This window comes from Leucoraja erinacea, chromosome 8 (assembly GCF_028641065.1).
Source record: "Leucoraja erinacea ecotype New England chromosome 8, Leri_hhj_1, whole genome shotgun sequence".
Taxonomy (NCBI): Eukaryota; Metazoa; Chordata; class Chondrichthyes; order Rajiformes; family Rajidae; genus Leucoraja; species Leucoraja erinaceus.
Genome location: NC_073384.1, coordinates 71708010 through 71723066, shown reverse-complemented (window position 1 = coordinate 71723066; position 15057 = coordinate 71708010). Strand labels below are relative to the sequence as shown.

Genomic DNA, 15057 nt, shown 5'->3' with positions numbered 1-15057 from the left:
CGACAAGCTATCCTCATACATTAACACCACCTTATACACAATATGGACTATTTTACATTTACACCAAGTCAATTAACCTACAAACCTGTACGTCTTGAGTGTGGGAGGAAACCGAAGATCTCGGAGAAAATCCACACAGGTCACGGGGAGAACGTACAGGCAAGCACCTGTAGTCATGATCGTACCTGGGTCTCTGGCACTAAGGCAGCAGCTCTACCGCTATGCCACCGTGCCGCCCATATTTTCTTTAAATGTCCTTTCAACAATGCTGTCTTTTCATGAGTGAATCTTGGATACCTTTCATTGCAAGCAGCATCTTAGACATAATATCCAGTTACACTTTAAACTAGCATGCAACTAAATGAAGGGCATTTTGCACACAAACAAGAAAACTAGTTTTCTTGTTCTTTCATCAATATCCATCGGTGGGTTTACTGTCGTTGCACCTCTTTACATAATGGCTGACTTATTTGCGTGCATCGTGAGTTGTTCTGCATGAAATATCACTGTCTTTGTCGGGAAATCGTTGGTATTTTCTACAAACGACGGAAAAATATAATGTGATTTATTTGAAATCAATTATTTTGTAATGAATTTGAAAATACTAGGCACACATTCTTTTGTAATGACAAAGCTGCATAAATGTTCAGCAAATAATATACAGAAGCAATTTGCGAGGTGTTTATTATTGATAATTCCACAATCCAGTGGCACTGGAATGGTAAAATGCTGGATCCAATCCTTAGCCTCGACTAAGTTAGCTACTTTAAATATTTACGAGATTGAGATATGTACAGGCACTTGGGGTGGGTTCCAAAATTAGGTTATTCCGAGCAGAGAATTGGGCCCCTCTATTAGTCTGAAATAATATCTGAAGATGGGTCCAAACCCGAAAAGTCAATTATCCATATTTCCCAGAGATGCTGCCTAACCTGATTTACTCCAACGCTTTGTCGATTTTGAAAACTGGCATCTGCAGTTCCTTGTATTCCCTCTATTAGAATGCGATCTTGAATCTCACCTATGTTTCCTATTTAAGTCAAAGATGAGGAGGGCTTTCAATCTGATTCTGACATGACTCCGCTTTCCTGACTCTTCCCCGGAAGACTATGGCCTTCAATATATTAAAATCATGCAGTCTCCATAGTTCCCTGGGATAGATAATTCCTGAGAGAAAAAAGGCTTCCTCATTTTTACCTTAAATAGGAAGACATTTTGGTAGGAAGACTGTGGCAAAGCGATATAACCCAAAAGTGCATTGTCTTTAAGCATTCAAGGATGGAGATAACTAGATTACATGTGCATGGTTTGTTCAGAATGACGGTACGTGGTTATAAAATGCAAAATGAACCTAGTCATTATTGAGGGGGAAGCAGTAACTGACAGGGTGGATGAGGGAGAGCCAGTGAATGTGGTATATTTGGATTTTCAGAGGGTCGGTGTTATGTAAAATTAAAGAACCTAAGATTGGTGGTAATTACTGGCATGTATTAAAAAAATGGTCACAGACAGGAAACAGAATACAAATAAATGGGTATTGTTCAGGGCGGCAAGGGCAGTATTCTTTTGGCAGGTGATTTCATCAGCAGGAATAACTAATAATGGGTTGGCCCTGTATAGCACTCTTCCTTGGCATGCCTTGCAGGATGTGGCAAGAGAATCACCCACAGAGTTAAGAGTTAGAATTTCGGCACTCCATGTTCACACCAAACATTAAACACCCCTTCCAGAGCTGCCAAGTAGTACGGATTTTCCGTATTTTGTACGGAAATGCGATAAGAATACGGATGTATGATTTTGCTTTGTTAAATACAGATTTTTTTTTAATCGGCCCGACTTCCTGTTTCATCTTGCTGCTTAAAAAATGCAAGGATATAAAAAGTCATACTGTAACTCTAAAAATTCTAGCTGATTAAATCTATTAGTATTTTAAAGTTCAAGATCTGGGTGATTATTTTTGTAAGCTTTGATCTGCCTGTCCCGCTCCAGGTTTAAACAGCGCCATCAGTTTAGCACGTGGGAATTTAAATGAAGAGTTGTTGGCTACAACTCTATGGGTTCTAAATATAGCGCTACCAGTAGGAGCACTATGGACTTTAAACAGCGCTATGGGCTTTTCACATAGCGCTATGGCCACAGCAATATGGGTCACAGAGTTCGGAGAGGGAATAAGAGAGGGAGGGGGAAAAAAAGGAGTGAGTGAGAGGGAGGGAGGGAAAGAGAGGAAGGAGGGAGAGAGAGAGGGAAGGAGAGGGAGGCTTCCAAAATGGCTTCTACATCATCATCTGGTGCTAAAAGCAGGAAGCAGCCGTTCAAACAGAAGTATACAAAGAGATGGCAAAAAATGCTCTGTCAAGTCAGGTGCGTAGAAGACATGTCAATTGGTAGTAAAGTTATGCATTCTTGTACTCTTACATGGGTATGATGCACATTAAAAAAAAAACACTTTTTCAGCAAAATGGCTCCGCATAAAAATACTGATTTCCTCAGCAAAATACTGATTTTCAGATACTGGAATACTGAAATGCTCTGACAAAACTTGGCAGCTCTACCCTTTACATTCATTTGTTAATTATCCCCTCATTCCCTTCAGCTCCCTCTTGATTGTGGAGACAAAGGAAATATCTGACTTTTTTCATTTGGTATTTTTTTTATAATGCATGCAGAATTGTGTTGACCTTTCCTGATTTTGTGTCTTTAATGTACAGCATACTAACCGATCAGTCAACCACAGATATAAGCATTTTGATTGGTTATACGAGCGTCTACTGAACAAGTTTGGTTCTGCTATTCCCATTCCTTCACTTCCAGATAAACAAGTTACAGGTAATTGGAAACATTTTGTCATACAAATAACTATAGTTGGTTGTTCTGCAGGAATTAATGATGCCCCTCCGGCGAGAATAGAATTTATGCTTAATGTAGGGACACATTTTGGGGAACATTGTTACAAACAAGTTTCAGAACTCTACAATGCCATCTTTGGACAACAAAAATATGATTCAGATTTCTGTAATTTCCAATTGTTGATGGATGTGTTATTTCAAGCAAGGTGTCTTTGATCCCATGATGTGCAAAAGGTGGAAATATTCCTGGTGAAAAAGAAATGATGCATCGAAGCAAGAAAAAGCCATCCACCACTGGTTTGTCGATTGAAGCAGAGCTATTTGAGATTTTTTTACTGTTATGCAAGTAATCAGCAAACTTTGTAGAGGAGAAGCTCTTTTTACAGCATGTATTGACTGCCACAATGAAGGTGGTAATTGCTTTCACAGATAGTAATGCTGACTTGGAGTTAGCATCAATATGGTTGTCGTCACATAAATTGATCACATGTTCCCTGTTAAAGTAGAATAAAATACATGGAGAGTTACCTAAAATGTAAAGAAACTGCAGGCTTGGCATTTGGTGTTGTTACATGTCTTGTTTATATATATATATATGTTTAATAGCTGCATTAATTATATTCTGCACTGTATCTTTGCCTTTGTTCTATTTATTATACATGCGTACGACTCGATTGCATTAATGGATTTTCTGATAGCATGCAAAACAAAGCTTTTCACTGTACCTTGGTACATGTGACAATAATAGACCTAAACACATCACAATTATTCTTCTTGTGTGGAGGGTGGAGAATCTGGAATCCCACCAAGGCGGTTTGTGGAGGTTGGATCTTTGGAAGTATTTAAAAAGGAGGTAGATTATTTTTTTCATCAGAGAAAGCATACAGTCGGGTAGCAGCAAAGCTCGGTTTGGGAACAGCTCTGCCCAAGACACAAGAAAGGACATTAAAAACTCCTCTCTTCTCTCTGACCCTGTTAGAACATTAAAAAGTAGGATTAACGTTTACATCTAGGGAAAAAACAAAGTTTTGTGGTTCAATGGATTTTTTTTTTTTAAGTTATGATTGAGTACATAAGTTCTGCTGAAATAAAAATACATTGAAATAGCATTGTTGAACCAGGAGTAATGCAAAGCAGGCTGTTGGGGAAAGTTTAAATTGTCTGTTGTTTGTCTGTCCTTTATTTCCTGGGACTTTGGGATGTGAAATGGGCTTTGATATTGGACATCACTGAGACCTATCCATCTGTTTTAATGTGATAAAGGCCGATTTGAAGAGGAATTCATTAAGATGCGAATGGAGAGATTGCAAGGTTGGATGAATAGAATGTGCCACCATCCTATCGTTTCAAACAGTGAGGTCTTCCAGCTCTTCATTACTTACCGAGATGAAAAGGTAAGAATGTGGTGAGTGAACACTTACCACCAAGTGGGAGGAATCTTATACAACCAAAGATATCTCTTGTGGAAAAAAATGTTGATTAAGGGAATATTCCAGCATGATCTATATTTTCTCCTTTGTTCATTTGTAGTTCTAATATCTAAATCATCATGTTTGATTTTTTTTTTAACTGGCGTCATGCTAAAGTGTAGAACAAGATGGTTGCTCCCAATATCTTACTTCCATGCTCACTTGATGGGATACGGCAAAAAAACTAAAAAGGGTTTATTTGTGCTCACTTCTCAGGCGAGGGTGTGTTGGTCCTCTTTCTCACATTACTGTTCCTTGTACTATACTCTAAAATTGGGTACTAGAAAGGTACTGCTCCCTTAAAATGGGAACATAAATAGATCAAGTGGGCTTATGGTATGCTCACCTGCATTGGTCAGGGCATTGGGTACAAGAGTCAGACAGTCATGATGCAGTTTCAAGTTTGGATCGGCCTCATTGGAGTAGTGCATGCAGTCCGTGTCGCTCCATTACAGGAAGTACTTGGAGGCTTTGGAGAAGGGGCAGCAGAGGTTTATTAGACTACTGCCTGGATCAGGAGGTTTTAGTTACAAGGCGAGGTTTGACAATCGTGCATTGTTTCCTCTCGAACACCAGAGGTTGAGGAGAGACCTCGTATAGAAGTCTATAAAACTACGAGAGGCATAGATAAGGTAATCAGAACCATTTTCCCAGGATGTACATGTCAAAGACTAGAGAGCGTGGCTTTAAAATGGGAGGGGCAAAGTTTAATGGAGATGTGTGTGGCAAGTTTTTTTTAAAACACAGAATGGGGCTGCCTGGAATGTACTGCCGGGGAGGTGGTGGAGGCAGATACGGTGGTAACATTAAGAAGCTTTTAGATAGGCACACGGTTATGCTGGGAATGGGATTAGGAATGGGCGGAGGGAAATGGTATGGATCACATGCAAGCAAATTAGATTAGTCTTGGCATTAGGATGGCACGATGGCGTAGCAGTAGAGTTGCTGCCTTACAGCGCTGGAGACCCAGGTTCGATCCTGATTACAGGTGCTTGACTGTACGGAGTTTGTACATTCTCCCCGTGACCAAAGATCTTTGGTTTCCTACCACACTCCAAAGAAGTATAGGTTTGTAGGTTAATTGACTTGGTAAATTGTCCCTTGTGTATGTAGAATAGTGCAATTGTGCGGGGATCGCTGGGCCGAAGGGCCTGTTTCCGCGCTGTATCTCTAAGCTAAACTAAATTATGTTTGCCATTGTTGCCTAAAGGGCTTGTTCCTGTGCCTAACTTTGCGTTGTTCATTCAGCCATAACTTTTTTTGATGATTGTGTAAACATAGAATATTAGAAACAATGTGATGTTGAGAATATACGATAGTTGAATTCTATCTACCAGTTTCAATGTAAGAATAGATTTAGAATAAAAAGTTAAATAGATTCAATTTAACGTGCTATTGTTTAGATATTTTAACGTATCTGTATGTTTTCATTGTCCCATTTCCGGAAAATATTGCAAACCCTTTGCTCAGGTTTGGCTTGATAATCACAGGCACTCATTTGGTGTCCAAAAATGGCCATTCTTTGTAAACGTCGACGGGCAGTTAAGCTCTGCATATCATCTGTTCGATCTTGTTCAGACGTGTACCTTTGGCAGGGCAAAGGATAGTTTAGTGTAGAGATACAGGGTGGAAACAAGCCTTTAGCCCACCGAGTCTGCGCCATTGAATGATTATGATTGTGATGAGAAATTCTAGCCGATAAACCCCACTTCACTACTTGCATTCTGTAATCTGAGCAGCAGTCTCTCTGCTAAACTTTATAGATAGTTCAATGGGACTTTATTTGACGTGTACCGAGGTACTGTGAAATTTATATTTGTATCCAGTCAGTATAAGTATTAGTATACATAAGCTATTTGGATACATCTTAGATAAGCATCACAGATACAGAACAAGTGGATAATAGTAGTACAATGAGACACTTAAACAGAGTCGCCAGATTTGGTGCCATTTTTAAGTCCCTGTTGTAATTGGGGTAGTGTTCTTAACCTGACCATGAAGGCCCGCTGTCCTGGCGATGTTGCAGGATCGGCCTGGCCAAGCATGGCCATCGGTGTCCTCCAACACTGCAGGCCGCATCCGGTCCGCGTGCTAGGCCTCTTGGTGCGACTCCCGGCCCAGCCGAGTCCCAGGCTGCTGCAGGGCCTCCTGCGGCCCAATCCACTATCAATGCAGCGCACTGCCAGACTTCTTCTCTGGTCCACGGTACTGCGGCGGGCCAGCCAGGCCTAATGTCGGGCAGGGCGTGAAATACGGCATAAACGCAAGGAAGTAGGTTTTGTTATTAATGGTTAGACCTTTGCTGAGGTACCTTGTCCATTTTTGGGCACCATGGTTCATGAAGAATGTAAACAAGTTAGAAAAGTGTAGTGGACATTTACTAGATTGATATTAGAGTTAAGAATGGAGAGCATGAAAGGGAGTTTCATTGAAGGTTTTCTTGACCGAGTTTCTCAGAAACTAAATACGTCATGCATGGGCTTATCTTTACAACGAATGGTGTAGACTCTGGAATGATCGTTTCTTCTGAACCTACTACATAACTGTTACTTAGTAATTCAGTTTCTTCCTCAAAGATGCGTTCTTGTTGGCCAATCCAGGCTTCCATTTTATAATCCGGACTAACACTGTTTATTATAATTTGATGAAAATAGTCATCCCAATGGAATGATGAGAATCAGAGCTGTTTTGTTAAGATAGTTGCCCCATTGGAACGCAGTAATTAGTGCTAATTAGATTATAACTATTGCCCTGGGTGTGTACATTATGATACCATGAAATTGTTTAGTTATGCTGGAGTAACTCAGCAGGACAGACACCATCTCTGGAGAGAAGGAATAGGTGATGTTTTAGGTCAAGATCCTTCAGAAGGGTCTCGACCCTGAAGTGTGCCCCATTTCTTTCCAGAGATGCTGCCTGTTCTGCTGAGTTACTCCGGTATTTTGTGTCTATTTTTGGTATAAACCAGCATCTGCTGTTCCTTCCTACACATTAGTTATTTTCAATAAGAGAGTTTGAAATAAAAGGCAAATTATCAATTTATTTGAACATTGTTGCTGATCATGAGAGGATCTGAAAGTGGAGTTTGGGAAAAATCATCCATTAAAAATCTCCGCTTTCTGCGAGACAGTGGGGGTGGGACTGATGATCGAGGGCGCCGATTTGACGAGAGAGACGTCAGTCAGCAGGCAGTTGGGGGGGGGGGGGGGGGGGGGGGGGTTAATGATTCAGGGCGATGATTGATGGGGGGGGGGGTCAGTCAGGTGGAAGTAGGGGGGGTGGTACTGAGGGTAGAGCGCAGTGATTGAAGGAGGGAGACGTCCTGGTGGAGCAAAGATCCTAGAGCGGAGCTTGAATCTGCCCGTTTGCAGGGTCTTTCATCGCCCAGCGCAGCTTAAAATCGGCTGCGGGATCTTCCATTGCCTCACGATCAAATTGCTGCATCGAGGCGATCGAGGCTCCCGATGTTGAAGCCCCCGCCGGGCAATGGAAGGCCCCGCAGCCGATTTTAAGCCGCGCCGGGTGATGAAAGGCCCCGCGATTGAAGCCCCACGATTTGGGGCGTACGAAGCTGCTGTTGCTGGAGTTCAGAGTCGGTCACCAACCAGGTCAGCTCCTGATGTTGTGGTCCACAGGGCCCACGGCCGAAGCCTCGCGCATGTGTGTGAGCGCATGTGTTTCCCCCCCTCCCCATGTTTTGAGATAGCGATTTCCGCCCCCTGATTACAGCCTCGAGTCTTCTTGGGTATGATGCTACAAGCTTGGCACACCTGTATTTGGGTAATTTCTCCCATTCTTCTCTGCAGATCCTCTCAAGCTCTGTCAGGTTGGATGGGAAGCGTCGATGCGCAGCTATTTTCAGGTCCCTGCAGAGATTCGATCGAGTTGAACTCTGGGCTCTGGCTGGGACACTCAAGGACATTCACAGACTTGTCATAAAGCCACTCCTGCGTTGTCTTGGCTGTGTGCTTAGGGTCGTTGTCCTGTTGGAAGGTGAACCTCTGCCCCAGTCTGAGATCCTGAACGCTCTGGAGCAGGTTTTCATCAAGGATCTCTCTGCACTTTGCTCCGTTCATCTTTCCCTCGATCCTGATTTGTCTCCCAGTTCCTGCCGCTGAAAAACATCCCCACCGCATGATGCTGTCACCACCATGCTTCACCGTAGGTATGGTATTGGCCAGGTGATTAGCGGTGCCTGGTTTCCTCCAGACGTGACGCTTGGCATTCAGGCCAAAGAGTTCAATCTTGGTTTCATCAGAACAGAGAATCTTGTTTCTCATGGTCTGAGAGTCCTTTAGGTGCCTTCTGGCAAACTCCAAGGGGCCTGTCATGTGCCTTTTACTGAGGAGTGGCTTCCGTCTGGCCACTCTACCATAAAGGCCTGATTGGTGAAGTGCTGCAGGTGTAGTTGTCCTTCTGGAAGGTTCTACCATCTCCACAGAGGAACACAGGAGCTCTGTTAGAGTGACCATCGGGTTCTTGGTCACCTCCCTTACCAAGGCCCTTCTTCCCCGATTGCTCAGTTTGGCCTGGCCTCCAGCTCTATGAAGACACCTGGTGGTTCAAAAGTTCTTCCATTTAAGAATGACGGAGTCCACAGTGCTCTTCGGGACCAGCAATGCTGCAGAAATTGTTTTATACCCTTCCCCAGATCTGTGTCTTGACATGCATTGTCAACTGTGGGACCTTTTATAGACTGTGTGTGCCTTTCCAAATCATGTCCAATCAATTTAATTTATCACTGAAGGACTCCAATGAAGTTGTAGAAACATCTCAAGGATAATCAATGGAAACCGGATGAACCTAAGCTCAATTGTGTGTGTCATAGCAAAGGGTCTGAATACTGATATAAATGTGAAATTTCAGTTATTTTTGATTACTTTGCAAAAAATTTCTAAACGCCTGTTTTTGCTTCTTCCTTCTGGGGCATTGTGTGTAGATTGATGATAAAAATATATATAATTTAATTCATTTAAAAATAAGGCTGTAACGTATGAAAATGTGGAAAAGTGAAGGGGTCTGAATACTTTCTGAATACACTGTAGATCAACTGGACTCCTAGATATCGGCAAGACCAAGCACAGGCTTGCCGACTGTTTCGCTGAACACCTCTGCTCAATCTGCCTAAACCTACCTGATCTCTCGGTTGCTGAACACATTTCCACGCTGACCTTTCTGTCCTGGGCCTCCTCCATTGTCAGAATGAGGCCCAGCGCAAATTGGAGTAACAGCTCTTACTTTGCTTGGGCAGCTTACACTCTAGCGGTATGAATATTGACATCTCTTAACTTCAAGTGACCCTTGCTTTCCCTCTCTCTCTCCTTCCCTCCCCTTCCTAGTTCTCCGACCAGTCTGACTGTCTCCCTGATTACATTTTATCTGTATAGTTCGTTCTTCTTCTAGCTTACAATGATCTATTCTACATATTGCTTGATCTCCTTTGATGTCTCATTTTCACACCTTACACTTCCTTCCTTAATTATCATTAAATTTAAACCAAAATTGCTGTTTGGAAATCGCAAAATAAATACACAAGTAAAAGTAATGATAAATAATGTTGAAATAGAAAGAGTGTATGAAAATAAATTTCTGGGTGTGATTCTTGATCACAAAATCTGCTGGAAACCCCATATAAAACATGTGAGAGCAAAAGTAGCACGGAGTATTGGAGTGATGGGGAAAGCAAGGCATGTTTTGAATGAGAGAGCACTGTATATTCTGTACAGCTCGCTTGTGTTACCGTATTTAAATTACTGTATGGGGCAACACCTACAAAACCACCTTACAATCACTAAGCACACTACAAAAAAGAGCTATTCGTATAGTAAACCATGTAGGATATCATGAACACACCAATATACTGTATTTAAAATTACACACCTTAAAGATTAAGGATCTGGTAGAATTCAAGACTACACAAATAATTTATAAAGCAAAAAATAAACTGCTACCTGTAAACATACAAAAACTGTTCAAAGACAGAGAGGGGGGTTATAACTTTAGAGGGAAACTAAACTTGAAACAGCATTATGCTCGGACCAATTTAAAAAGTATTTGTATTTCCATTTGTGGGGTGGTTTTGTGGAATGGTCTTGACGAAACGATTAAACAAAGTATGAATATAATGCAATTTAAAAAAAATGTACAAAAGATATATCTTTGAAAAGTACAGTAATGAGGAAGGAGAATGTAAATCTCACAGATGTTAATGGTGCTTGTTCTTTTTGTTCTTTTCTTTTTTTGTTCTTTTTTTCTTAATAGCTTGATTGGAGTAGTTTTATTTGAATTGGCTGTTTTGTTTATTTTATTGAATTTTGCATTTGTTAATGGTGAAGAATGGGGGTAGGACAAGACAAGCATAGGCTGCTTCCTATCCCTTTTCAAACGAGTCTAATGTGTATTATGTTGAAATTGGCTTTTGATTTTTTAATTTATGTATGTACATACATGTTATGTATATGTGTGTATGTATGTATATATGTATATGTATGTATGAGTATGTATTTATGTGCATATATATAATTTTCCTTTTATTTATTCATTTTCATCATTTCTTTTATTTTTTTTAAAGATATCATTCATTCATAAAGATATCATTCATTCATTCATTCCTTACACTCTGATTTTCACACACATAGTGGTGAATCACTGGAAAATCTCTGCCATAGAAGGTAGTTGAGGCCAGTTCATTGGATATATTTAAGAGGGAGTTAGATGTTGAATGGCGGTGCAGGCTCGAAAGGCTGAATGGCCTACTCCTGCATCTATTTTCTATGTTATCTATGTGTCTCCCTCTCACTGAAGAAGAGTCTCGACCCAAAACGTCACCCATTCCTTCTCTCCAGAGATGCCTGTCTCACTGTACGAAGTAATTCAAGAGTTCTCCCGAGTTTTCCCCTGATTCGAACTAGGAGAATGTCCGTAGCGGGTCCGTAGGAGTTAGTGGATTTTTTCTAAGTGGCTCGTACGAGTAAAAAGTAACAATTTATTTCATCACTGATATTATTTTTATTCGTGGACATTTTTTACAGTGTTGAAAAAATGTCACGAGTTTATCGGATTTCCAGAGTACCTACCGTTACTCGTACGAGCCACTGCGAGACATCCACGAACTCGTACGGACCCAGCTACAGACATTCTCCGAGTTCAAATCGGGTGAAAACTCGGGAGAATTACTCTTGAATTACTTCGTACAGTGGGACAGGTCCTTTACTCCAGCATTTTGTGTCTATCTGACTGGCATTGTGCCGAACGAGTACTGTATGTTTTTTTTAGCAATTGTGAACCTGCTACATTATTTCTAGTTGTCATATTTTAATGGAGCCTATATTTCGCTCCTTCACTACAAGTTACAATAGTTGTGCCACTTATTATAATCTTAGCAGTGGTAACCAAACATTAGCATGAAGAATGCCAAATTGTCCTTTGTTGTGACTGTGCTGCTGTTCAACACAGAAAGGAGAATTAATTGGAAGAGATTTTAATTTTTCTACATTTACTGTTTCTTTTCTCCTTTATTCATTGAAGGAATGGAAATTAGGCAAGAGAAAAACCGAAAAGGATGATGTTGTTGGTGTCATGATCTTTTCAACAGTGGAGTCCCCAGCAGAGGACGTTGGCCTATTCGATGCGTATGCATTAATTTTACAAACCGCAAGCACAGCATTGCCAAGCTGAAAAATGAGTAATTTAAAACAAATGTCAGAATCATTTTATGTATGAAGTATGCATTTGTCAAATCCATTGCTTTTTATCATTTTGATTTTGGGTTGAAGCTTTAGTTTGCATGCTTGGCTTTTCCTTCACGGAGCTTTAATTGATCTTTGTAAAGGATCATGTCAATTGATAGACCTTTTACCCTGCAGGGAACAAAAGGTTGAATCATTTAGTAAGTTCACAAAGGCCATGGATGATGGAGTCAAAGAGCTTCTCAATGTGGGACAGGAACATTGGAAAAGGTGTACAGGAGGTATGTATGAAAAGCTGCTTTGGCAAGCAAGCAAGTTTATTTATATAGCACGTTTCAGCAACAAGGCAATTCAAAGTGCTTTACACAAAGCATTAAAGAGCAATCAAAAGCAATTAAGCAGTCATTAAAAAGAATAGAAAGTAAAAACAAGCTAAAATAGAATAAGACAAGTATAAAATGCAAGAATAAAAGTTACAGCGCAGTGTCAGAAATGAATAATTATTTAATTTAATTAAAGGCAGAGTCAAACAGAAAAGTATTTTGCTCCGATTGAAAAGAACTGGGAATTGGAGCGGACCTGCATTTTTCTGGAAGTATGTCCCATATATGTGGTGGATAAAAACTAAATGCTGCTTCTCCATGTTTAGTTCTGACTCTGGGGACAGAAAGCAGACCCGTCCCAGACAACCTCAGAGGTCTGGATGGTTCACAATGTAGCAGATGATCAGAAATGTATTTTAGCCAAAGACCATTCAGTGCTTTATAAACCAACAGTAATAATTTGAAATCAACTCTTTGACAGACTGGAAGCCAGTGTAAAGACCTCAAAACTGGAGTGATGTGATCCACTCTCTTGGTCTTAGAGAGGACTCGAGCAGCAGCGTTCTGAATCGCTGTCAGCTTTAATAACTGAGATAAAAGAGGAAATGCTGGAAGTACAAAGCACTTCAGACAGCATTTTGAGAAAGAAACTGAGTAATCCAGGCCAATGATGTTTCATCATTCCTCTATCTACTGGTGCTGCTGGACATGTCAAGTATTTTCAGCATTCTCTGTTTTAATTCTTGTTTTCCAGCTTCTTTGTGAGTTGCTTTATTGCCGAACCTTTGTTCACTGCACTCTTTCCAGCTTAAGAAACTTATTAGACTAACATTGGAAAATGTATGAGTTTTAGCGAACTGGGCAGAAGTAGTATGATAGGCCATTTTTGTTTGAAGTCTGTGCTGATTGTGTTCTCTGTTCTCTTGAAGCACTACCTAAGGAGTATCAGAAGATAGGAAAAGCTCTGCAAAACCTTTCACAGGTCTTCGCAACCAGTGGTTATGAAGGTACTAAGCTGTGATAAATGTTTCTACACTTTTTGCATATACATTTGATAAACTGAAGCCCTAATTCTCTATCCCTGGCAATATCTATATTTCTGGCAGAATCTCAAATATCAAACGCGTGGTAAGCACGTAGAATGTACGTAGCGCGTACGTCGGAGCTCGGGACGTCTCTTAGCGGCTCGTAACGCTAACGGCAGGTACTCGGGAAACGTGTTGAAAACATGTTGAAAAATGTCCACGAGAGCCCCAAGTACCTACGAGCGGCAATTACCGTAATTCTCCGAATCGGGGGAAACTCGGGAGAACTCTTGAATTAGCTCGTACAGTGGGACAGCCCCTTTACTTAATATAATATGAAGTAAAAGGATTAACTTTGAAAATCATTAAAATACCATGAGATCAATTTTGCCCTGCCTTCATAAAAGTTTTTAATCATCTACCTGAACCCCCTTGTGGCCTGATTAGGTTCATACCTATTAATAGTGGCTGAAATGGTGAGCATGGAGCCTGTTGCCACATTCTCAACAGTTCTTCCCTATAACAGGTAAATTAATATAATTAGACTCATGGTAAACTACAATTGAACATTAAGAATATGGACAAATGTTTCTGTGCTGATCAAAAGAAGTCTTACGGTTATCTTTAAAAGCTATCAATCAAAATATTCAGATTATGCCGTTTCAATTTTTCAAGAACAAATTGGGGGCGGCACAGTAGCGCAGCAGTAGAGTTACTGCCTTACAGATCCAGACACCCACGTTCAAACCTGATTACGGGTGCTGTCTGTACGGAGTTTATACCTTCTCTCTGTGTCTGCTTAGGTTTTCTCCGGGTGCTTCCTCCCACATTCCAAAGACGTGCAGGTTTATAGGTCGATTGGCTTCTGAAAATTGTTTCTAGTGTGTAGGACAAAACTAGTGTACTGGCTGGCGAGGACTCGGTGGGCCGAAGGGCCTGTTTCCACGTTGTATCTCTAAACCTGTTCCTTCAGCCTTGTATCTAAATAGGTTTTTTCTAACTTTCATTTAACTGACATGTAACTATCCTAGTCCGAAGAAGGGTTTCGACCCGATACGTTGCCTATTTCCTTCGCTCCATAGATGCTGCCTCACCTGCTGAGTTTCTCCAGCATTTTTGTCTACCTGTAACTATCATAGATTGTTTTTTTTGTCTTCCACTTATGCATAAGTTTGCTTTTTGGTCGTTTGCAAGCATATTCATTTTAACTGCCATGCACATTCTAGCAGATATCCATTGTGACATCTTTAATATGCACATAGATTCCTGCAAATCTCTTGGTTGATTCTTAAAACTGAAAAGTAAGATTTTAAAAAGAAATGTCCTTCAAACTATTCACAATCTAATCATTGTGTGGATACCGTGAAGAATAATAGGTATTATCTTATAGAGATTGTATGAATTTTTAGAAGCAAGTTTAAACAGTTGCCAACCATTGCTTTAGCCCTGCTGCAGGAAGTGTAACTGTATTGTAATTAAAGTGTTGTAGTTAATAGCTTGTCTAGGTTTTAACCCTGAAATTCTCAATCTCAATCTTGTAAGTGGTGCCAAGGCTAATAAATGTTCGTACATGATGTTTGTGCACTAATGTTATCCGATTGCAATTTTTAGTAAATGATTATCCATAGAATGCCTGGATTGTAAAGCCTCATACTTTGCAGTATATTTCCTTCCTATTCACCTGACATTGGTGGCAATGTGAATGT

General features: G+C 40.6%; 1 protein-coding gene across 2 annotated transcripts in view; it reads left to right on the top strand.

Moving 5' to 3' along the window:
* Positions 1 to 15057, top strand: part of snx9b (sorting nexin 9b) — a 98649-nt gene that overhangs the window by 64935 nt on the left and 18657 nt on the right. For both annotated transcript variants that reach the window (XM_055639970.1, XM_055639971.1), the window contains 5 exons: positions 2709 to 2826; positions 4110 to 4240; positions 11843 to 11946; positions 12181 to 12284; positions 13256 to 13333. In XM_055639970.1, the coding sequence (XP_055495945.1) occupies positions 2709 to 2826; positions 4110 to 4240; positions 11843 to 11946; positions 12181 to 12284; positions 13256 to 13333 (535 nt within the window). The remainder of the gene's footprint in view (positions 1 to 2708; positions 2827 to 4109; positions 4241 to 11842; positions 11947 to 12180; positions 12285 to 13255; positions 13334 to 15057) is intronic.